Source organism: Lytechinus variegatus, chromosome 3 (assembly GCF_018143015.1).
Source record: "Lytechinus variegatus isolate NC3 chromosome 3, Lvar_3.0, whole genome shotgun sequence".
In the NCBI taxonomy this organism is placed as follows: Eukaryota; Metazoa; Echinodermata; class Echinoidea; order Temnopleuroida; family Toxopneustidae; genus Lytechinus; species Lytechinus variegatus.
The window spans coordinates 17,718,687-17,744,400 of NC_054742.1; the positions used below are offsets into that span (position 1 = coordinate 17,718,687).

General features: G+C 33.1%; 1 protein-coding gene across 1 annotated transcript in view; it reads right to left on the minus strand.

The window, feature by feature from the left end:
• Positions 1-6,856: 6,856 nt before the first annotated feature.
• The window catches only part of LOC121410371 (cullin-1-like), a 30,882-nt gene continuing 12,024 nt past the window's right edge, over positions 6,857-25,714 (minus strand). The window contains exons 5-20 of the mRNA XM_041602409.1: positions 22,969-23,019; positions 22,076-22,166; positions 21,630-21,793; positions 20,320-20,482; positions 19,764-19,894; positions 19,191-19,298; positions 17,232-17,387; positions 16,384-16,515; positions 15,778-15,972; positions 15,172-15,303; positions 14,780-14,872; positions 13,099-13,152; positions 12,794-12,861; positions 12,290-12,395; positions 11,511-11,624; positions 6,857-8,792 (exon numbers count right to left, since the gene is read on the minus strand). Coding sequence (XP_041458343.1) covers positions 8,712-8,792; positions 11,511-11,624; positions 12,290-12,395; positions 12,794-12,861; positions 13,099-13,152; positions 14,780-14,872; positions 15,172-15,303; positions 15,778-15,972; positions 16,384-16,515; positions 17,232-17,387; positions 19,191-19,298; positions 19,764-19,894; positions 20,320-20,482; positions 21,630-21,793; positions 22,076-22,166; positions 22,969-23,019 — 1,839 coding nt within the window. The 3' untranslated portion in view covers positions 6,857-8,711. The remainder of the gene's footprint in view (positions 8,793-11,510; positions 11,625-12,289; positions 12,396-12,793; positions 12,862-13,098; positions 13,153-14,779; positions 14,873-15,171; positions 15,304-15,777; positions 15,973-16,383; positions 16,516-17,231; positions 17,388-19,190; positions 19,299-19,763; positions 19,895-20,319; positions 20,483-21,629; positions 21,794-22,075; positions 22,167-22,968; positions 23,020-25,714) is intronic.

Below are 25,714 nucleotides of genomic sequence, written 5' to 3' on the forward strand. Positions count from 1 at the left end.
GAGTCGATGATGTCACTCACTCACTATTTCTTTTGTTTTTTATTGTTTGAATTATACAATATTTCAATTTTACGAATTTGATGATTAGGACCTCCTTGCCTGAAGCACAAAATGTTAAAATAATGGAATTCCATGTGTTCAGGGAGGAATGAACTTCATTTCACATGACAATGACGAGAAAATAAAAATATTTAATATTTCAAACAATAAAAAACAAAAGAAATAGTGAGTGAGTGACATCATCAACTCTCTCATTTGCATTTAACTGGCTCGTTCATATAACTGTTTTGTTAAAAATAAGCGAAACCTTAAAATGTCATAACTTTCTTATTTTACATCCGATTTTGATGAAATTTTTAGTGTTATGCTTGCTGAATTTTTCTCTTTTCATTCAAATCAAGTTTTTGTTGGGATGGACTTGTCCTTTAATTATCAGGGATTTGTGGTTTTCTCCTAACTGCCCATTCCCCTGGGCAGTAATCTAAATATAACCCTGGTAGTATATTGTTTTATGTCCTCATGAAAGAAAAATAAAATTTGAAGTAAAACATTTGAAAAAATGACATATAGCCATTATGTATTGGAGTACATGGAAGAGTAGTCCTTGCCTTACATCACTGTGACATATGGCCAATTTGTAGTCTCCATGCATCTAGGGATTACCAATATTCACAACTTTTAAAAAATCATAACTTTCTTATTGTTTGTCAGATAGTGTTCAAACTTTCACCCATCAACTTGTCTGATTTTTCTTATTCCCCTAAGAACAAGTTTTTATTTGGGTTGGATTCCCCTTTAAGGAAGAGTTCCTCGATAACTATATCAGCGAGGAGCTAGACTCCCGGGAGAACAAGGACTTACATGTCTAATTCATAATGCAGGAAATCATATTCTGATTAATTCGATTTTCCACTGCCTTAACTAATTGTTCATGATTAGTAATAATATTTAATGCGTAGCATGATCCAAAGATGATGATGACGATGATGCCGAGCGCGCTGCACCGGGGGAGCGTTTCATGAAAGGACTTGTCGGACGTTTTATTCGACAAGTCCCATCCGACAGTTACTATAGTAACAGTGCCTCTCAGCCAATCAGAATCAAGGAAAGATGTCAGATCTGACTACTTGTCAGACAAAAATGTTCATGAAACGCCCCCCTGAAATGATCATCATCACCCTCATCTTGATCATGATCATGATGATTAGGGGAAGGCGGGGTAAGTTGTGACAGTTTTTGCTTTTTGCATGTTAGAATTGATATGATTAATAATCTTGTCGAAATAAGTACCTTGCCTTGAAATTTAATTCTTCTGAAATATTTTCCACCTATTTATAACTTTCTATCCCCACACTGAAAGTCATCGTGATCTTTGAAAAAAACGATGTCAAATGGCTCAACTTGCCCCATATATGGGGTAAGTTTGAGCCACCTTCTGGGGTAATTTGAGCCACAAAAACTATTTACAAAATGTATGAGGGGAGAACCAGCATGTCAATTTTTTGTTTAAAGTCTTTTCACTTGCTAATTCTCTATAAATACTAACGTTTTTTAAAAGGAAGAGAGCAGTCATGTAAATTTGCTCCTTTCAGCCAGAATTTCAATCGATTTTTATGGTTTGTTTGTTTTTTAAGATACATTACCATAGGAATTACCATGGCTCAACTTGCCCCATGCTGTTTGGCTCAACTTACCCCAGTCTGAACTTAGTGCGATAATTTTATATCCACACATTTATTATGCATTCATCATATAAAAGACTATGACAAGAATGAAGATCCATACCTGGACTAATAATGTTGTTATCATGTCTTTATTATATTTAAAGACATGTGTGTTTATAAAGCACTTATTTATTTCACTCTTTTTTACTGTTTTGGCTGAAATTCATATTTTTCCCTCTAAAAAAATACTTTTTGTTTCAAAGTTGAAAACAATGTGGTGGGGTTAGGGGTTATGCTATGGGCCATCAATACATGACACCACCACAATGTCTGACTCATTCATTATTGGCCTGGGGCTGGTGGCTCAACTTGCCCCTATGCTCAACTTACCCCGCCTTCCCCTACTCACCCATCGTATACCACTTCAAAACTGCTCTACCGGCGGGCCTTGCAGAATGTAAAATGTTATCATTACCCTTCTAATATCCTGAGTGCATAGAGATATATCTCTATATGGCTGAGTGCTATATTCTGTACCAATATAGGCCTAGCCCTATATATAGCAGACATTTCCATTTTTGCAACCGGCCAACTAATCGCCTTTGGCCATGACTTTGCTATATATGCACCGTAATGATAAAGTTGATGATAAAAATGATGGTGCATAGTGGTGATGATGATGACGATTGCTTTTGATCGAGGCAATCGTCATCTTAATTTTTTTTGTCCTAAAATGTGAATATTATGGGCAATCCTTAACAAGATGTGTTTGCAACTAAATAATCGAACGAGCAGAAATTTTTGATAGGCCTATACGTTTTGAACTGATCGAAAAAGTACCTTGTTAATATGGCTGATGATGACAATTGCATTATTAAGGCACTCAATAATTTAATCATAATTATTGTTTTAAAAACATACAGGGCCAAGGCCCTATTATGATAGTAGGCCTATACCCTATACCCTTTTACTCAAACTTCAAAGGGGCTCGAGAGTCCCCGGCCAATCAGTACTTTTGATGTTACCTAAATATATGATTCCTCAAATATGATATTTGCGTAATGGGATAAAGTCGTTTAATTCATGTGTTGAAAAGTACACTTTTCACAATCATGTTTTTGGCAAATTTGATACTCTTTTCACTGTATGCGCGTACCAATTGCCCGGCCGTGAAAAACGAACTATATATAGGGTCTACATCAAGTTTCATGGATCAGAGAATTATATAATTCAAGTTCGATGCCTACCACAGCGTGGTATTGACCCTTAATGACCTTGATCATGCGTTTCATGAAATACGGCCTTACTCAGTCGTTTTAAAGTTAATAATGACATACAATGTCACTTAGTGGCGGTAGCGGCGCCACTTGACGCCAATAATGTCTCACCTATTAATAGACGTTATATATACGTAGACGAGACAAAAAAAATCTACAGGCTTTAGGCCTACATGTTTTTCTGATCGCGTCTTCAGTATAGTTAATTCCTTGGACAACAGTAGTATTTATGATGAAGTTGTAAGTAATGATGGAGCAAAGATAACTATTAGATATTTCATCAAAATTATCACACGCCCCGGGCACACGCCAGCATCGAGACAATGACCATCATTATCCTGGCTTTCGATGAGAAGTTTAGAGTTATTTGTAACAGTTCTTTCTTCATTTTTAGGGCAAATTTTCTTCTTGGTGCCATTTGGCCATGAAATGGGCAAATTTTTGTTTGCCATGAAAAGTAAAATCCGAAAGTCGTATATCATATTTTTTGTTGTTCCAAAATGTTACATATTAGAGCGGCACGCTCCAAATTTTTATTTATCCAACCACTTCCCCGACCATTTTCCCGGGGGGGGGGGGGGAGGTGGGGTCACTTCCACTGACGAGTGATACCATGCGCGACTATAGGGTTTCGAAAAGCACGCTAAACATGTATTTTCCATATTCTGAAAATGCACCCCCTTAACGAGTATTGGCGTGTGAAACCCTACCCTTAACAAGTATTGGAAACAAAACGATTCCCTTGGCAAGTATTCCCTGAATTGAACCCCTCAACAATTGTTATATATCAGGAACGTCGGTTTTACCGTTCATTGAGCGCCCCAATTCCCTCACCTCGTGGAAATCGGACTCTAAAGACGCAGTGTTGACGGTTGGGGCAACAAGAACATCCTTTCTAGAACATTTTAGTCTTTTTACCCTCGCAAATTTGACCCTAAAAACGTAGTTTTCCAAGCGAAAGAGATACCATTTTTCATTATTTTAGTGTTATTGACACCCTTATTACGTTACGTTTGTAACATGCCATATCTTGAGAAAGACATTCTTTTTACGCGTTTTTTTTTTTTGGTCACGCATGGTATCCACTCGTCAATGCAAGTGCCCCCTCGGACCATTTTGAGAGAGAGAAAAAATAAGAGATCGGAGGTAGAGTACATCAATATACACCCCGCTATTTGATTTCTCAGGGTTTTTTTTTTCTTGGGGGGGGGGTTAACTTTTCATTCAGCTTGACCTCCCTTTAAAAAGTCGTGCCTACGCTGCTGATGCATAAAGATGGGGGGGGGGTGGAGGGTTGAGGGACATGCCAACCCAAAAGAAGTTTCACAACAAAGGAAAAAAAAAATCAAATGAAAAAAAGTGAAAGGAAAAGTGAGAAATTGTATCATTTTCTGAATACTATATATAAATTATTTTTCAATGAGATTTTTGTATTAAAAAGGTCAAAAACTTTTGCTCCATCTGCCATAAATTATCTGGCCCCTTAAATTATTTTGGCTAAATATGCCACTGGTTTAAAGGTCATACTCTATCTCTCTCACAAAAAAAATCATAGATTGAAGATGCCTACCTTTCACTATATCATAGAATCAGTTGCAAAATTTTAAGTCTTGATCGCTTGATTAAGCAAGCATTTCTTTGGCAATGCTTCTACAAAATTGCATTGTTATACTTATATTTTTCAAAATGATTTAATCCTGAATTATGTATAAAAGAAAACTTTTCGTAATAAATCATTAAATGAAGCCCCTAATATGCTAATTTTAGTCTAGATATTTTTTCATATGCATAACAAATGTAATTAAAAATGGTATAAAAAGTGTTGGTTTCTTGTGTATTTCATAATTTTCAACCTTTTTATTTTTGTTTCAGTAATCAAATATTTGACATAAATTCATGGTATTCATACAATCTCAGATATAAAAGCAGATATTGGATTTATGTACAAAAGCCAGGTTTTTGAGCAAATTTTGGTCAGTGTATATATGCACAAGGCTCAAAGAATAAGTTATGGAGCACCCTTGCAAGAGCCTGTCACGTTGCAATAAATAACAGAATTAACTCCACATTTTTTTTTAATTGCGCATTTGATTACTGTGCCCATGTATCAACAGGGCTTTAGATATTAAGAATGTGCGCTAGGACTACCCTCTTTCACATCAATTATTATATCTCTTTTTCATAACTCCTTACAAAATACTTAAAAATGGTATAAAACACCTCAATAATCAAATGAGAACACCTCAATAATCAGGCAAAGATAAGACTCTCCATTTCATAATACATGTTAATAACAATTTTCAAAATATTACAATGTAAGTGTTGCCCAGAGTACAATACATTTCTACAATACACAAAGCAAGCATATCTGTAATGAATGTACCAAGGGAAGGTTGAGCAGAGCAAGAATATGATCTCTCATTAACTAATCCCCTCAACTTATTTTCAACTTCCACAAGTTATATTATATTCATCCATCATGTACTTTTGAGTCAGAAAAATGACACTAAGTTTTATCATTCATAGAAAAACTCTGATAGATATAATACACAGGAGAGGAGAACATGAGGGAAATGGTTGATGTGACAATGCTTCAAGCAGCTGTTGGAAAAAAGTATTTCAAGAAGACTGCACTTTCCATAGCAACACAAAATATGTCATAGGATCACTATAAAACAATTAGAAGCATCATAATGGCTGTTCAAAATTATATATCATAAACAGACAAACTGGACATAGCAAAATAAAAGGCTTTAACATAACATCTTCTATTCACTTGAAATAAAGAAAACAAAATTGAAATCAATAATGTCTATGCACCAACATTAACTTATCAAGTTGTGTAAAAAAAAGACTAAATTTATAAAATTTCAAGCAAAACATGAATAAGATGAACCATTATGCTTGCACAAAATGCCACTTTTAATTACTGGTAATTTTAACCTTTAATAAAGAAACAAAAATAAATTAGACATAAAAAATCATTCAATAAATACAACACAATTGATAGAAAATATGCTGTGTTTATGATATAGACTTTACTCTTCAACTATGTTTCTCCCCTCAAAAAAGAGGAAATAATTTCATCATAAATCTTAAAGATTTTCACCACAAAATATTGACTTTTCAAATGTTTCATCTTCCTTTATATTTCCATTTGTTCAGAATTTCATTCACAGAGACAGCGTTCACAGAAATCTATTTGTATCTGTACAAATTAAATTTCTGAAAAGGAGAATGTTCCAAATACAAATATTTCTAATCACATATTTTCAATGCAATATCTGATACCTCTATGAAAAAAAAAACCCAAGGAAAAATTGTGCCTTAAGTCCATCTTGATCAATCTGCTAGTAGAAGCAGTATAGAATATGATTTACATAAAACCAATGTTGGATCTTTGAATATATGTATTTATATATTCTGATTACACTTTCTCTATATAAATATTTCTGTTCTCTATAATATGATTGTTTTTTTCTAGAATGTATGGTTGAATCCAATTCTTCTTATCATGAGAGGTGAGGTGAACACTGTGCCATATGATGAAGATCTTACAGAAATGTGCAATAAATATTCACATATTAACCAAGGTTTGATGTTATAAAAAAATCATGTAACTGAAATTACCAGTACATTCTATCCAACAGGAAGTGAATAGGAAATGGATAGGATATAAGTTGTGAATCACAATGTCAAGACCAAAAGTGTAATGGTTTACAATTGAAATGACACTGACATTTCCTCTTCATCACAGGTATGTAACTTGACAAATTACTCAAAAACTCACAATAACAAATGAGAACAAAATTTCCTTATATCATTAATTTAGCACTCCCAATTATAAATTAAAAAGAAATTTTTAGAAAGCACTCGTAATTTATGTCCTACTTATCTGATTTTTCACATGCCCCCATGTATTTCCTCCCTGGTACAAATAATGGCAATTATTTTTCTTGGACATCTTTTACTAGTATTGAACACAATGGTACAAACCATTACATACGCAATTATTACGTAATTTGCATGCTGCATGTAACCAAGAGTTCGTGTTATACCTACAGAGAATCACTTAAAAGGTTTTATCATAAAAGTACTGCTTGGTAGTCAAATGCTATGACTTATTTAAATGAAATTATAGTTTTTACAGAAGTGTGTTTTGATAGATCCTCTGCCAGGACTGCAGTTGTTCTTGAGCCCAATGCACACTACACAAGCTGCTGCAATCCAATTTCGGAAATATTTGTAATAGCATTTGATATGAACATTCAAACAAATGAAATTGTTAAGATCAAAGTTCTAAATAATGGTATGAATTCTAAATTCAAAATTCAGGTCTATTGCAAGTATATCTGTACAAATAAAAGCAGTCAACTCTATATTGTAGTTACATCAGAGCAATCTTGATTTTAAAATTAAAGATGATCTCGACTCTACTTTGACTAAAAGTATTGCAGGGAAGCAGAATGTGGATTTTTGTATTCCTAGCATTACTCTGAACTTCAAATGAGTTGGTTTTCACTTATTTGAACTTTGATATTCAATGCAAAATATGATATTTTTTTTCAAAGTATTGTCGCAGTCAGATTGTATAATGTGCAGCAGGCTTTTAAGTTGAACAAATGACAATCTTCTGAATGCTGCTGACAGATTAGACCATGGTCACAATATCATATACTCACATATGGAAGTACAAATCACATTAAACTTTCATGCTAAATGTAAAGACTTTAAATGAGAACAAGACAAGTCAACTTTGAGTTTTCATGGTGAATTACATTTTTGTGAGCACAGATTTCTTCAAATACTGTGACGTGGCAAATGTCAAGACCCTATATTATGTAAATGAATGTGTTTCTGTTATTTTGTTCAACAACTTTACTTCCAACTAATTCATCAGGTTAATCTCAATACAACTTATTAGCATAGATGTCTATAAATTAACTTTAAAAAAATGAAAACTATAATTTTGTTTAAAAAAAAACAAAACATACTGGGACCTATTGCATTTTGCATATTTACTATGTGAGTATGAGAAAACAAATCATATAGCAGAACTATACAACCAAACAATGAAACACTGATAATCAAATGAACTATTGGTACAGCGTGCATTCAGATCCAGATTTCTTTTGAGAGAGATGGTGGAAATAGTGTAATGAACACTGTACAACATAAATATGCAGTGAATAAAATATGTTCTGACCACTATAAATCTTTGCATTCCTGATAATTTTCAGGCAGTCTGGTCCAGAGAGACTATATGACATTGACATTGGAAATCAATCATGACATCCGTGATTTAATATGTATGATATCTATACAGGGCAAAAAATATTTCTGGTATGAACAGGTAAAACAATCTCACCACATGGACTTGCATTTCAAGATGTAGATTGTTAAAAATGACATCATATTATGAAGATGTAACAAAGTCTTGTGAGTCCAGTAAAAATATCAGTGAGACATCTATAAATAATCCCCCTCAACATGGAACTGACATCTAAATTTCTTTTTTTCTAATCTGCTTGATGATGAATGGGTAAATTCAAGGTTGTTGAAGCTTGGTCAAAGTGACTTGTGGTGAGGACCTGACTGGAACAAACTGAAGTCTTGCATGGTCCAAGGTCCGAATCATCTCACAAAGATGGCTATCTACAATGACTATATTAAGTCAGTAGAAGACAGATTTCAGCAGGGAAAAAACATGTGTCCCTTGAGTTCTTTGTGTGAAGGCCAAGTTGTTCTTTCATACCAAGCATTAAGCATTCTATGCTAGGTAGCTATAAACATCCTTTTCACCATCTACACGTTCCAAATACTCCTTCTCAATCAAAATGTCAATGCATTTCTGAAGAATGGAAAAAGATAAAAAGCATAATATAAGGTTTAATGATCTAAATAATCTACATGTGATTAGATTACATATCAATAAGGCTTTAACTGGTGAAGGTGAAGTAAAAGTCAAATTTAGGGAGAAGTACATACATACACAGGTCAGAAAAAATTTGCACATTAGGGTAAAAACACAAATGAGTATGATTAAGTTTATAGTATCTATTAACAATATCTATTGGTTCTTAAATACCTGTGGATTTTGTATTATAATCATTATTATAATGACATCAATGATCTAAATTTGCTTCACCAATTTTTTATTAAAAGCCGATGTTTATAGTATCCATCATGAGAAAATAAAAAGATGAAAAAAATCACTGCTTTGTAGACAAAACCAAGCTTACTAGTCTGTCATAATTTTTAATATACAGTGCGTTCCACAAAAAAACGAAACCAAGATTTATCGATGATTTATCATAACTTAATCACAAATACTATAGACAAATGACCTACCATTGTAAAGCTTAGAATCTCCTCTTTCATCTGAAATTACTTAGATTATTTCTCATTTGCGCATGAGTGAGCAAAAATAATTTGAAGAGGGGATACCAAAAAGTCATTTGGCGGGCTGTATCTGGGTTTCAAAAAGAGAACCAAATTTCTAAAAAGTTCAATATCTGCTCTTTAATTTGGTACCTTAATTACAGAAAATGGTCAAGAAATTACAAAGTTCTGGTTATTTGAAATAAGGCTTGAATTTCAATAATTTCATAAAATTAAGAGGTTCTATGAGCTAGCGTTCAAACTCACTTGACACTCCGGTTTATTTGACGATCAGCTATGCATTAAGGCTTTTGTAAACCCTTTGCGCGCTGATGTTTCAAATCTTGCACATTCGTACAATTAAATTCAACAATCGTACTAATTATTTTTCTACCCTACCTTCAAATTATATAAGTTAATAAAAGACAATAGTTATTGGGTAACATCTATGTAATGATAATAAGCATCAATGATGCAATATGATATGGAAATCTTGAATTAAAGAAAATAACATGAAAACAATTGTCATTACTTTCCCCTAAAATTAATTCAGCGTGCAAATATTAACAATGCGATAGCTTCTGTGGGAAACTGGTGAAAACATGTTTATTTAATGAAATAATGGAAGTACAAGCATTGTTTCGAGGGAACATAACTTTTTTTACTTCTTGACCATTTTTTGTGATTAAGGTATCAAATAAAAGAGCACATATTGAACTTTTTAGGCATGTGATTTTATTTTTGAAATTCAGATACCCTCGCCAAATGAGTTTTTGGTATCCTGTCTTCAAATTGCTTTTGCTCGCTCATGCGCGAATGGGGAATAATCTAAGTAATATCAGATGAAAGAGGAGATTTTAAGCTTTACATTGGTAGGTCATTTGTCTATTTTATTTGTGATTAAGTTAAGATAAATCATCGCTTAATCTCGGTTTTGTTTTTCTGGGATGCACTGTACAAGTTTTCATCAAAATTTTTGCTTAAAAGTGCAATTTTATGACACTCAAGTTAACAAGTGGAATGGCTCTGGCAGTCTTGGCTTGCATTACATGATTGAATGTAGCAGCAGTGCTGACTTTGAAAACAAGATGAATAATCATTCATAAAAATTACCATTCATACTAAGTTTATTGACATTTTTATCAAATTATCAGTGACACTTAATCATCCTTATTTCCAAGTTTCATGCAACAGATCAATTTACATTCAATGTTATGATACCATTTCAAAACAACCTTGGTTAAGATTTCAAAGACGATACCACATCATAGTCAAAGTTCATTGAGCTTAAAAGACCTTTGGTCGTGATCATGTGACCTGTGACCTTTATGTTCAAATTTCATGAACTAAGTCTATACTCTTTCCAAGCTATGATGACATTTTAAAAACTTCACCTTGGTTAAGATTTTAATGTGAATGATGCCATCGGAAAAGTGGCACCTGTAATCTCACTCTGCTATGCAGGCGAGACAAAAATTGGATGTTCCAAATAACTAACAATTTTGTAAGGCACTACATACATGTATAAGTAATTTAGCGCTACAAATTGTTGGCGTTCATCCGAACTGGCGTATCAGTTTTGGTTTAAAAAAAAAGAGAAGATTTTGAGGTCTTTGCAAAAAAATGAAAGTACAAGTTCTATTCTATTCATAACCTAAATTTCTGGGCAGCAATTTATTGTAGTTTCTGAGATATGTGGGGAATTTCACAGCAATGTCATGCAAATTGTTGATAAAATGCCCAAATACCATAGGAAATGTGTACTATAGCAAAGCAAACAACACCTAGGAAATTTGCATGTGAAAAAGCGATACGTTTTGACTGACCGCACACATCGAAATCGCAGACAGGTTTGTGGTATTGTCTATCTAAACCGCTCAAACCAAAATTACAAGCATGTAGTTGTTTTGCGATATTTTCTCTGATCCTTGGTTTTGTGTGAAAATAAAGATACCAATGTCAATCAATTGTCTTTGTCTTTCCAATCATGTATTTTTCTAGCAACTAAGTGTGAAAATTACATTAAAATTTGAAGTCAATTTTCTCTGAAATAGCTTTGCATCATCGAATGTGTGATACGACGGTTCGGATGACCGCTGACAAAATGTTGGGTAGATGATCTCAATAGAGCGTACTGCAAGTGCCAGGGATGGATGAAATGCTAACTCTTGACTGATCAAGTTCTTACCTTGATAACAGGCACCTTGGGTTTGAATCGACCAGAGAGTTGGGTCAAGACTTCACTCAAGAGCTGTTGGTGCCTCAAAGCTTTCCTCATCTTCATTATACGAACTATTGCAGCCTGTGAAACAAAACAAACCCCACATGAATCTGAGCCCATAAATGCAATGATGGCAATAATAATCATGATAACATACTGGCCAACAATGAAATAGGGGCAATAATATATTCAAGAACATTTCAACACATTATTATTTTACCTGGTCCCTATGTCATGTAAACATTTTGAAATTGAGAGTGTTTGTATATTGCATCTGAGTGAAAAGGTGCCATGACATTTGCTCTGGAAACATTTGTACCGCTATAAATTTCACACACTAAATGAATTCAACCATAGTTGTAACACTATAAAATACCCTAAACCAACCATAAAGCCCAAACCCTAACCTTACATCTTATATAAAATAAAGCCCAGGGTAATTGTCACAGGAGCATATGTTGCATCACCTTGTGAAAAACTCCTGTTAGAAAAATCTCTTAAATAGATTTCATATTTCCATTATGATATGATCAGAACATAATTGCATGAAAGTTTATAAAAAATAATACTAAATATTAAACTTTAAATAATACAGCAATGACAAGATATTTAATATGCATACCAGGCAAATTATGTATTCTAAAGTACTAATTAGTACCTACTATGAGGCAGCACTTTTAGCTTACAGCATCCCTTTTCAATTGATCTTGGTAAATATCAATTAAATAAAATGTCTGGAGTCATACCTGAATAAGAAGCTTTCGGTCTTCTTCAATATGTTTGTGTGTTGTTTCTTGTTCCTGTTTCTGTTCTGTTTTCATTGGAACATTAATGTTTACTCGCAGCTTTTTGCTGTTTGGTGAAAGAACAATGTAAATTAATAACAGATTATCAGGAAGGATTGTGAATAAACAAATCATCAATGAATAAAAACTAGAGTAATAAAGTATTTAGTATTACTTTAATTGGTCTTTCACTTAATACTGCAAAACATTGAATAAACCTTGAAAAGAAAATCCATTCATATCACAATTCTGTCATACATAGTCGCATTTTAAAACCACATTCATATAATTACTGATATGCAATGCTCTATAAAATAGCAATGCAGAATCATAAAATCATTAACTAATCTAAAGCTGTTAAATTTGCAACCACTGCCAACAATGATTACACAATTCTGTAATTTCTGTTCTGTCAATACACTGAATATTATATTTTTAGCAAATGCTACTACATATTCAGCTTACTTTTTGTAGCCCTGGAATAACTTGACTTCTGTTGTTGGCTTCAGTTCATCATCACCATCATCTCCATTCTACAAAAAAATGAAGTAGATTTAAATTGATTACTCAATAAGAGGTTTTCTAAATTATCAAGATAATGAAATTGATCAAACTAATTTGGGGGAAAATATTCATAAGGTACTTTCATCCACTCTCTTGCATCAATCATACATTTCATTGTCAGGTCTTTTTCTTTTATGTTTTCTCTCATTGAATAAAATCCTTAAAACTATGAAGAAAAAAAAAGAAGCAATTCATGATACACTTACCCCAACTAACAATTTGCATTTGAGAAGTATTTGAATTACTTGAGTCAGTATGTCCTGAAAGGTAAGATAAAAACAACATCAATAACTTATTAAGGAAATAAACTACAATCACAACAACTACATTTCCATCTTAAAACATGTTTTGAGCTGATATTCTCTTGTCTACACAAATCAAATCTTTAATAGTATCAAAATAAAGAGAATATCACTCTCAAGGTGGTGTCTAAATTTGTATTGTGTGGTTATCTGCTAAAGGTAAATGCAAAAAAGAAACATACATACTTGAACTAATACAAATACTTAACTACACACCCACATGTCTCCAGTGATGTGAAGGTGTGTAGTGTTGTTATTTGTTCATTTATTTCTCAATTCATTGGTCATTCATGGTAAAGGTGCATAAACCACCTAAAAAAAATAGGGATGTGGTATCCAACTAGGATAATTATGAATTCCCAGAACACTAGCTAGCATCCTCAACACCAATGCTTAACCCTTATCAAAGGGGGGGGGTCAATTTGACCTCCCTCAACAAATTTCGTCATTACACTGTCGCCCGAATTTTATTTACCGCGCCGCTCATTGACTTTTTACTTTCAAGTCTTGCGCTTCTTTTGAGACCAAATTTGCAACGCCTGGGTACACGGTTTCCAAATTACGCAACATTTTGCAAGTGCATGTCAGACCCGAAATTGTTAAAAATTGTGATTCCATGAACAAAGTCAAAGCAAATTGTGTTTTTCAACCAAAAGTCATAAATGTATGATTATTTTTAATTTTGTTGGTTTAAATGGATTTATTTTATGCTATTTATGATCGCAAAAGGGTCCGGGACAAAGTTCATCAGAAAAAAAAAAAATAGGTTTGAAAAAATATATAATAATTTAAAAAACAAAATACATAAGAAATTAATTATATTTGGGGGGGGGGTTGATTTTTGTTAGAAACGTAATAATTGATACTCCCACCAAAAATTAGCATTCTACTAGCTATATAAATTGAGTTAAAGGCAAAAACAAACACAAAAAACAAAATTTAGGGCAAATTTCATACACTTATTTGCATAATAAATATTTTTTTTTGTTGAAAATTTTACTATACTGTCTTGCAGTTTGCATCCGGCTTTACGCGCGTGCAAATTTTTGCGGCGATCACGCAATCAGCGGCCAAGATCTGAGGGGGGGGTTCAAACTGACCCTCCCCTCATATATATTGGTCTGAAATAGCCCAGTTAAGATAGGGTTAAGGAACATAAAGGTTATATAGGATAACATTTAGGAGCTCACACATAACTAAACCAGAGTTTGTTTCCATTTTCATTGCAATTCAATGAGAGCCCTCAAACTGACAGGCAGTCTATCGAGTTGCTTTTTGATACAAAAAAGGCAATAATTAATCTTGATAATACCTCTTTGAAGATGCAATATTTGAAGACTGTAATTTAAATAATGAATGACACAGGACCTCCACAATATAGAGCACCTTGTTGGTAATTGGTACACTTTGAATAAGCAAAACATTAAATAGAAATGTGTGTAATTGGCTATTTTGTAGCACAAGATGGAAGATAATATAACCAACAAAAGAAAATACAACTAGTCATGAATTTACGCTAGTTCTCTCTACATAATTTATCAATGAGGGTATTTTCTTGTTGGGTTGAATATCCTCTATGACTCACCATTTTGATCTGTGTGTTGTCATGGAGCTGTTGTAATGAGTAAGAATCTGAGACATTGAACTGCAATAGTACAGCCATCTGAAATGTTGAAGCCTGTATAGAATGGAAATCAAATAAACATAGCACATGCTCATTCAGGGTATGAGTGGGGAATTATGTTATTTTAACAAAACGATGCCACAGCAAGAAAGACTATTCATAAGATTTATGACAATGAAGAAAACATCTTAAGATGGAAATAAAATGAACCATGAATTTCAATAAATATCAATACACATTCAAGACTCTGGATATCTGGATTTCTCTGAGATTACTCCGAAGTATTCAGCAATAAGACATGGTTTTCCACTATTCCTGAGAAAACGCAAGTTAGGATCAAATGCCTTCTTTACCTGCAATGTGTATCTATTCTTGAAACAACTGGTGACCAGCTCTCCTTTAGACATCTGAAATATCCACATCAGTTTCCTACCACTATGCTGGCTACCATAGAATGTGGTGAACCGTTGAAAGCTTCGCTCCAACTGATAATTGATCAAAATCGTAAGAGGAATGGTTAAATGCATCATTCAGAAAATAAAAGTTAAAACATTCAGTAGCATATGTACATCCCTAGAAACGATGGGTAGAGATCATCAGATTATATCTCATGTACCTGACTCCAGATCATGTTTCCCCTAAATTTACTTCCCTGTATGTGGTCAATATTAATTATTGAAACTTATTCACCAGATTACAGTTGCTCGAGAATTGGTGAAAAGGTTATACCGAATACTTTCCTAGATTACAATGAGTTATACTTCACTGATAATCACAACAGAACATGAATGACCCTTAGAGCTTGACTGAATACCATAAACAGTATATCATTATGTGTCATAAATATTAAAAACAACCTCACTTGAATTATCTGTCACATCTTTAAATTTGTATAATCAACTTTTAAATGATAAATATAAATGAACTGGCTACAAATGAAGGGACATCTGATAGCCTACCTCACTAGGGAGAATGAAGGTAAAACCTTGCTGGAAAGGCCATGACCCTGAACAAAGAACTTGAATGCTGAAATCAATATCCAGTGCTTCACTGCTTGCAAGATGGTTCTTGAATTGCTCATTAAGATCTTTGCTAAGACCAATATCCTGGAACATCCTCTGCAGTTTGGAAGTGTACTCAAATCCACATGCTTGCTGTGAGTCAGAAAAATACATCATTGAGACTTTTTGAAACAGGCTGTATGCAATGATATTATCAACTGCTTTTTTTCCCGCTCAAGCAAGCAATCTTAAAAAAACCCCAGAGTTTGAACAAATTCAGACTGACAGAAAGTTATTCAAGTTTTGTTTGAACCATTGAATACAAACTGGCACACCTATGTATAATTTTGTTTGAATTCTACATGTAAAATGCCTTAAAATTTGGTTTCCTTCAATATCAATAACTACGATATGTACTATCAATAACTTTACAAAAATATTGCAATAGCAATAATGATATCAAGACACAGAGGACAACTTTGGAAAATATAAAAATATTGAAACTCTACTAATCTCTATATGGAATATGCACATTGAAATAATGGTGAGGAGCTGAATAATTACCTTGAGTTTTGAAATCATACTAGCCTCTGCATCATCACTGGCTGAATTATGATGAACCAGTCTTTTTGCAAGCATTTTGGAGTAGAACTTCTGGAAAACATCTTTATCATCAATGTACTTGAACACTACCATCTACATAAAAAAAAATAAGTACATGTCATCATGATTAAATACAAATTTTATTACGAGATTGTAGTTACAAAGAAAATCACTAGAAACTGGTAATCATCACAGTAAATTTTCAACTGAATATTGATTATAAAAAGAAACACAATTATTAACGCATCAAATGCATATACTTTAGACACAGTTCAGTCTTCACGCTAATACAATATATGGTGATAATAGCCATTAAACATGCTAGCAAACTGTCATCATAAATAAATACATTTCATGAAATTAAACCAAAACATCTTGTTATAAGTTGTAGAAATAATAAAATTTTGATATTTGGGTGTTTCACTTGTAGTCAGGATTGTATTTTATGACCCTATAATTTTACATTGGATGCCAGTCATGCAATCTGTTCAGCATATTTATTTATCTTCTTTTATTTTCCAATAAAAATTCAGATGTGATGAATGGCATTAAACTAGACCTACAATATATAACCTGAAAGTCAAGTGATGGTTCACTTGCCTTCCAAAAAGAGAATGAAATCATAAGCAATAGACCAACACAAACCAGTAATTAATTGTAAAAGTGTTTCAATAAGAGTTAAGTATTTCAATATTAAGATCACGTCTCATTTGCTGTCAACATGAGATGGCCTTTTCAAATTACATAAATTGATGTAATACCAAATAATATTTCTCACTTCTGCTAAATTCTAAAATGATTATGCATACCACTTGATTTAATGTATCTTCCAATTCAGCTTCTTCTGGATTCTTGGAACTCTTCTTTAGCAGTGAATCACAGTACTTAGCCAGGAGCTCTGGAGATTTACTGGATGAATTTGCCATCTTTGTAACAGCATTGCTGTTGATAAATCTTCCACAGGCCTATAAATAAAACGAAAGTCAACACTATGTCCAACACTGTGTCCTCTGAAATAAAATCAATTTCTTTAGGCGTACCCCAGGGATCAGTATTAGGCCCGTTACTTTTTCTTTTATACGTTAATGATATTCAGTATGTAAGTAATATACTCAACCCAATTGTTTTTGCAGATGACACCAATTTATTTTTAACAGGGGACAACGTACAGACGCTGAATAACACTCTCTCTACTGAATTATCTAAGGTCAATTCATGGTTTTTAGCAAACAGACTTAAATTAAGTCTTAATAAAACTGTTTGTATGTTATTCCAACCTAAAAATAAAAATATTAATTGTAATGAAATAGATGTATGTATCAATGGTTGTAATATACCATTTGTTCATTTTACTAAATTTGGGAGTTACCATAGATGATAAATTAACTTGGAAAGAACATATTGACAGCGTGTCTTGTAAAGTAGCACAAACATTAGGTGTCATGAACAGACTTAAACATATATTACCTCTGAATATCCTTCTTAATCTGTATTATACAATGATTTTACCTCATTTTAACTATTGTAATATTGTTTGGGGAAATTGTTCTGATTGCCATCTGAGTAGATTAAGAATACTTCAAAAACGTGCAATGAGAATTATCACAAACTCTAGCCCTCGTACACACACTGCACCATTTTTTGCCAAATATAAAATACTCACTATAGATCAAATTAATAATCAACAAACTGCTCTATTTATGTATTCTTATTACAATAATCTCTTGCCAAACTTTCTTAATAAATGTTTTGTACAAAATAAATCATTTACTGGTCGTCTAACTAGACATAAACTTCAAATACACATTTTCACGAAACACTATTCAATATGTCGGACCTAAACTTTGGAATTCTTTATCGAATGAACTCAAACATTCCCCCACACTCCTGTCTTTCAAACGGAAATATAAATTTTATCTATTTACTCCATAAGATAGTTTTATATTTGCCTCTCCCTCCCCTTTATTTGTCTTTTACTTTCTTTTGCTTTGTCTGGGGTTTTTAGGATAAGTATCTATTTTTTCTTATGTAATTTATGTGTTCCATTTTTTTTCTTTCATTGGGGATTGACCTTGATAGATCAATATGGCCTTTGTCAATCCCCTCCACATTTTGATTTTCTATGTTCTATTTTATGTATATATTGTTACTATTTATACTTGTATTTGTTATTATCTATGTATGTGCTCGATTGTAATGTTAATTAGTTTTTTTACTCAATATGTGGAAATAAATTGAATTGAATTGAAAAAATTGAATTGAATTGAATTAATTAAAACTTGATATATAAAACAGCAATTCAAAGGTACAAACCAATTCAATGGTATGCAGTTTTATGAGCTAGATCCATACACTTTCAGAGCTACAATGGTTATTCAACAAATACCCCCAACATGGCCAAAGTCCATTGACCTTGGTCGTGTGACCTGAACCTCGAACAGGATGTTCAGTGATACTTGATTACTCTTATGTCCAAGTTTTATGAACTAGACCAATACACTTACAGAGTTACGATGGTGATTCAACAAATATCCCCAACATGGCCAAAGTTCATTGACCTTTAAAGACCTTTGACTTCGGTCATGTGACCTGAAACTTGCACAGGATATTCAGTGATACTTGATTATTCTTTTGTCCAAGTTTCATGAATCAGATCCATAAACCAAAGACATGGGGATTCTTTGATCATAATTCACCATTATTAACACAAAATATTTTTAGCTGAAAGATGATATTGAAAAAGATTTTAAAGAAATTCAGTTGTTTACCTTGTCTAGTGATGCAACAAATCCTGAGTCATTGTTGAAAGCAGTGAGAACCAAGGCATTATACTTCTTGTGAACATCAAGGATAGTCTGTACATACAGCTTAGGATCCTAAACAAAGAAATGATAACAAGAAAAATGATTGAAACTTTGTTAAACACCAAGAAAAATGCAGTTAACTTGAAACTGCTTCATGAACACCCCCAATCTTTTAATTACCAAACAGACTTTTTTCATCTCAAAGGTGAATCCATATATTTGTTAAACTTCAATCAATAACTTTATTATTTACATGCTAGGGTTAAATCTCAAACAAACTAATCATACTACACTGTTAAGGCCAGGTCACACCGCCCAAGCGTTGTTGGAGCGGCCGTGGAGCGGAGAGAAAAAATCCTCACCGCTCGCTACCGTTCATCATTTTCGATTTTGATTGTTTTATTTTTGTTTTCGATTTTTTCCCCCAATTTGTGAGTGAAATTCGACCCTCTCTCCCTACCGCTCCAACAACGCTCGGGCGGTGTGACCAGGCCTTTACTGTGTTTCTAAATGGTTGTAATCAGAGATGATACTTACATTGACAGCTGTTTCTCCACACTTTTCAATAGCAGCCAATCCTTGATTACAAATGTGAGTCTCTAGGAGTGTCATTAGCTCACCTAGTCCATCTGGTATGCGTGAAACTAAACTATACATTCTTGCAAGGTCTGCATGTGGAACAAAAAAAATATTAACACATCCACAACAAAAATCAAAATAAAAGGAAAGCTGAAATGAAAGTGATTGTTTCTCCTATAATATGATGATTCATTAAGAAACAATTCCTATGATCTTCATTCAGTTCATTACATAGACTGCAACCATTGGTATGAGATTTGAACTATTTTACTTAAAAGTAAACTGATTACATACGTGGAATGTCAAATGATGCCTCACATGGACATTGTAAGGGAATTTATACAAAGTAAGAACATCTTTATCAGTTTTATGCCAATCATCCTATAGCCAATGGAACTCGTAAGAACATTTACATTTCATATAATAAATCATTATTTAGTCCTAATATTTCATTTTTTTGTAAGTGGGAAATGTATACTAATCAGAAAAGCTTTGTTTTAAGGCAGTGTCTCACCATCATTCTTATCAGCATCAAGGAGATTCTGAAATTCTGAGTAGAAGATTTCAAGATGTTTCTTGATGAGTACCCTCTCACATTTCTTAGCAAGATCATCATGTGTGCTCTCATGTAAGTAAACCTGTACACGCCTTCTTTCTTCAAGTAATCTTGTCTCAGCCTGAGTAAATTCACAGGGAATTGAAGATAGCACAGAAATTAGAAAATTGCTTAACCCTAAATAGACTGGGCTATTTCGATGCCTAAGACGGGGGGGGGGGGGGGGGGGGGGCTGATTCAGCCCCCCCCTTATGATCTCGGCCGTCGATCGCGATGCAACTTGGCACGCGCGTTACCAATGGCATAATCTACAAAATTACAAGATCAAATTCTGCAAAATATCTCACTGCTAATTAATTATGCTAATTTATGCGTAAAATCAAAATTTTGCTTAATTAACTAAATAATGCCCCTAAATTGCTAATTTTTGGTACACAGACACTTTATATGAATCTGATCAAATGTACTAAAAATAAATTTCAAAATCGCATTTATTTTCTTATGTATTTTATTGTTTTCTAAATTTCTTATGTATTTCTTTATTTTTCAACTTTTTGTTTTTTATTGTTTTTTCAATGGAAATTGTCGGGGACTTTATTTGGACCATAAATAAGATGGAATTAATTGATTTCAATCAGTAAAAGGAAAAATAATGACACATTTATGAATTTCGGCTAAAAACTCTATTTGCATTGGATTTGTACACAAATTCACGTTTTTGTGCAATTTTGGGTCGGTATGCATTTACGAAATGTTGCGTAATCTCGAAACCGCGTACCTGGGGGTCACGAATTTGGTCTCAAAAGTTGCACGAGACTTGAATGTTAAAAGTCAGAGAGCGACGCGGTCAAATAAATTTGTGCGGCAGATTTATCACGAAAAATGTAGAGGGGGGGCTGAATCAGCCCCCCCCCAGTCTTTTTAGGGTTAAAGCTACACTTGGTGAGAATCGAGATGGGCAATTCAAAAGTTCATCTTCATATGAAGTCATAAAAACTCACTTTAAGACAGAAAAATCTAGTGTACTGTACAAACAACAAGTTTTATCTATATATGTAAAGTTTATAATCACCCTGACAGTAGTTTTTCAGTGGAAATAAGCCTTACTAGGCAAAATATAAGAGTATTAACATAGTTATTGATAAAAATGAATACAAAGCTTCACATAAAACTGCATTTATAATTGTATTGCTAAGATTTCACTCACTGACTTCGAGTAAAGCATATACCGTAGTTAAAATGTTATCATTAAGGGCTAATCCTCTTACCTTCTTCATATATTCTGTAACAGGGTTCTGTCTTAGAAACTCAGTGCTCTCTGACGTATAGAAACGTTCTGTTTCAGATAAAAACTGACTTTCAAAGGAGTCCTTATACACACTCAATGTTGGCCCTTTAGTAGCTGGTTCATCTTCATTTAAACCAAGTTCAACTGCAAAACAAACGGACGAAATAATGAGTCTTGTGTAATCCAAGGGACTAAGAATGTTGAAAAAAAAATTATTGTTTATTCAAACATACAAGTTAGCAGCTGAACTATTTAGCAAACCAGGATCTTAGAGGAGAATTCCATTAAGTATGTACAGCCTTACAAACCTTGATCAAAAATACTTATTTTGACTTTACTTAATTTTGCAAGTTGAGGTCATTACATATAAACCTACTGCGTAGTACTTTTTCTATTAAATAAAAAATGCCTCAATTATTATCTTACCATAACACTGGATCACACCACTAACCAGACGTGTGTTGATGGGTTCTCCATGTCTCTCCCGTTCAATTAACTTCAAAACAGCATTAGTGACCTGGAAGAGATATGAAAATGAAAATAAACAAAAAACAAGAATCCACTTTTTATTGTTCGAGACAGCAAACAGAAATAGAAATCCTCTGAAAATTCAATTTGTCCAATTGATTATAGGCCCGATCGATATTCCTCTATCCCTTAAATTGTTGTATGCCAAACAGGGTAGCAGCAACACCCATCTTTTAAAATCTTTTGGTCTGATGCAGCCAGGGTTTGAACTCCCAACCTCACGGTTGTGGGACGCACTACCAACTGGGTTTAAACCTAAGTTAAAGATAAAGATAAAAGCTCCACACAATTAAAATACATCTAAAAAATGACAAATGTATTCCCACACTAATGCCAACATCCTGTTCTTACATGTCACATCGTTTTCATCTTTTCATAACACCAATCACACAAAATAATATCTTACTTCATTGAAAAAATGGAGATTCCTTAATTTCTAAATGCACATTGGAGTATCAACTTAGCTAGCAATAAGAACATACATCCACAAAACCTTGTTCAGCTAATTTCTAGCTAATTATATAGGCCACATGACACATTAATACATGTAGGTGATAACTACATTTTTTAATAGTATTGATTTTAGCAGAATTGGCCAAAGACTACATTCTTCATGTCTTTTGCAATGTGACCACAATTCACAACACTACTATCAGCACAGTAAACCAAGGGATTGAGTTTCACTCATATGCATATATGCTCAGCTCCAATATTTCAACAAGAATATAAATATAACAAAAAAGTATATGAAGAGTTTTCAAAAGCTTTAAGTTCTACATGTATATACATACCTGTTTATTGAGTGGTTTGAACAAGTGTTCTCTCCATGTGACAAGAGCAAGCTGTGGATGAAAAGATATTACATCAATGATATCATCAACAGTTTACATTTACATTTGAACTCGCAACATTACTGTAGAAATGACACTAGAATGAACAAATTTTTTTGCTGCAATTTGAACTGCCTCAACACAAATACACGCTTGAAAAAACAAAGTGCCAATTCTTTTGGCAGATCGACAGGTGAAGATCAACTATGAAAAGCCAAGGCTTTATTCTTATTGCAAAACTAGAACAATAATAAGATTAAATTTAAATCATGGACCTTGATTACCATTACATCTTGATGATATCAAATAATCCAAGAGATTTGTTGAATTTGACACAGAGTAATATTTTCTTCATATAAAATGAAGATAGTGTGGGTAGTAGAAAAAAGAAGATAAAAATAAGAAAAAGGCTAAAAGTGGGATAAAAAATCAAAAGGAATTTTTTTTACAGGAAATGGATACAAACAATAAAGTACATTGAAATCACACAGGAAAATTGAAAGTTGTCAAAAAATTAAATGCCTCTTTTGATTGGATTACTTTCGAGGTTTTACTTTAATTACCTATATCTAAAAGGGTGGAATAATTAAAGGGGAATGAAACCTTTGGAACAAATAGGCTTGTGTAGAAACAGAAAAATCAAAGAATAAGAATAAAGAAAGTTTGAGAAAAATCATACAAATAGTGAGAAAGTTATGAGCATTTGAATATTGCAATCACTAAGGCTATGGTGATCCTCACATTGGCAATGCGACAAGGATTTGTGATGTCTCTGATGAACAACTTTCCCTTTGGTGGACTATAAAATACCCTCAAAATGTCTGTTTTTGCTTTTTCTTATGATGATACAAACTCTTTATCCATGATGTATTCTTAAAAAATATGTACATATATATTTGTATTACATGCCCTCATGTAAACAGAACACATTATTTATGGATAGATGTGATAAAAGAGGCAATTCTAGTGAAATATATACTAAAGTAATGGGAGAGTTGTTCACAAGTGACATCACACATCTTTGTCGCATTGCCAATTTGCTATCTCCATAGCATTAGTGATCGCAATATTCAAATGCTCATAACTTTCTCATTAGTTGTCCGATTTTTCTCAAACTTTCGTTGATCTGTTTCTTTGATTTTTCTGTTTTCACACAAGCTATCTTGTTCCAATGGTTTCATTCTCCTTTAAAGTGCAGATTTATGGTACAGTCCATGTCATATACTAGTACTGTAGTTAGGATATGATCAATTAAAGAACTGAATCTGCTATTCATAGCACATGAGTTTATCATAGGGTGAATCATCAATACCAATGGTAGTGTATTATAATGTAAATATTTTTATTGTATGTCACATCCCCAGGGATTCATATCAATTTGTAGATTGAGACTGACCAGAAATCTTTCTTTGACTTGGTTAACTTCAGGATTAGTGGGCTTGTATTTATTAAAGACCAAGTCCACACTTGGATCAATTAGATTAAACTCATTACCACTTACCAGTGGGGAAAGAAATTGAAATTGAATGAAAAATAACAAAGATACAGTCTGTAAGAAGTTGCATTTGTTTCATTGAGCAATGTACATTGCTCATTTCACCAGGTTGTGACACATTTGCATGACAAGGCATGCATCATTAAAAGTATAATGCAGACTTGCCAACCTTTCACAAAAAGTATTCTAAGAAGGAAAAAAAAAAAGTATTTTTAAAATTTGTCTCAACGTAACAATCGCCAGCCTGTTGTAGTGAGATCAGTGAAAAAACATGCGAAAAGACTACTTGAAAAATTGATAATTCACCATTTTAAACATGTGCTCGAAGGCACAAATTTACTTGTTCTTTTCAATCAACAAGTTACTGGCCCGACAGTGATTTTAACCATTTGGGCAGAAATTTAAAGGTCAAGTCCACCTCAGAAAAATGTTGATTTGAATCAATAGAGAAAAATCAGACAAGCACAATGCTGAAAATTTCATCAAAATCGGATGTAAAATTATGAAAGAAAGTTATGACATTTCAAAGTTTCGCTCATTTCTAACAAAATAGTTATATGAACGAGCCAGTTACATCCAAATGAAAGAGTCGATGATGTCACTCACTATTTCTTTTGGTTTTTTTTCTGTATGAATTAAACAATATTTAAATATTTACGAATTTGACGATTAGGACCTAGTTGCCTGAAGCACAAAATGTTAAAATAATGGAATTCCATGTGTTCAGGGAGGAATGAAACTTCATTTCACATGACAATGACGAGAAAATAAAAATATTTCATATATAAAAGAAATAGTGAGTGATGTCATCAGTTCCTCATTTGCATACCGACTGAGCTGTGCATACAACTGTTGTGTGAAATGAAGCGAAACTTTGAAATGCCATAACTTTCTTATTTTACATCCGATTTTGATGAAATTTTCAGTGTTATGCTTGTTGAATTTTTCTCTTTTTATTCAAATCAAGTTTTTGTAGGGGTGGACTTGTCCTTTAAAGAAAAAGTTACAAATCATACCAAAAACGTATTGGCGTATTCATAGTAAAAAAGAGGATCAATACTCTAAAAAGGGAACGGTTGACATGTCTGTCAATTATTCTGACAAGTAACAATCTGGCATGTTGAAATGTTAACATTTGACACTGTGTCAATGCTAGGTCATTTTCTATATTTCATGGTATTCAAACTAATTGATCAAAGCACTAAGCTGCAT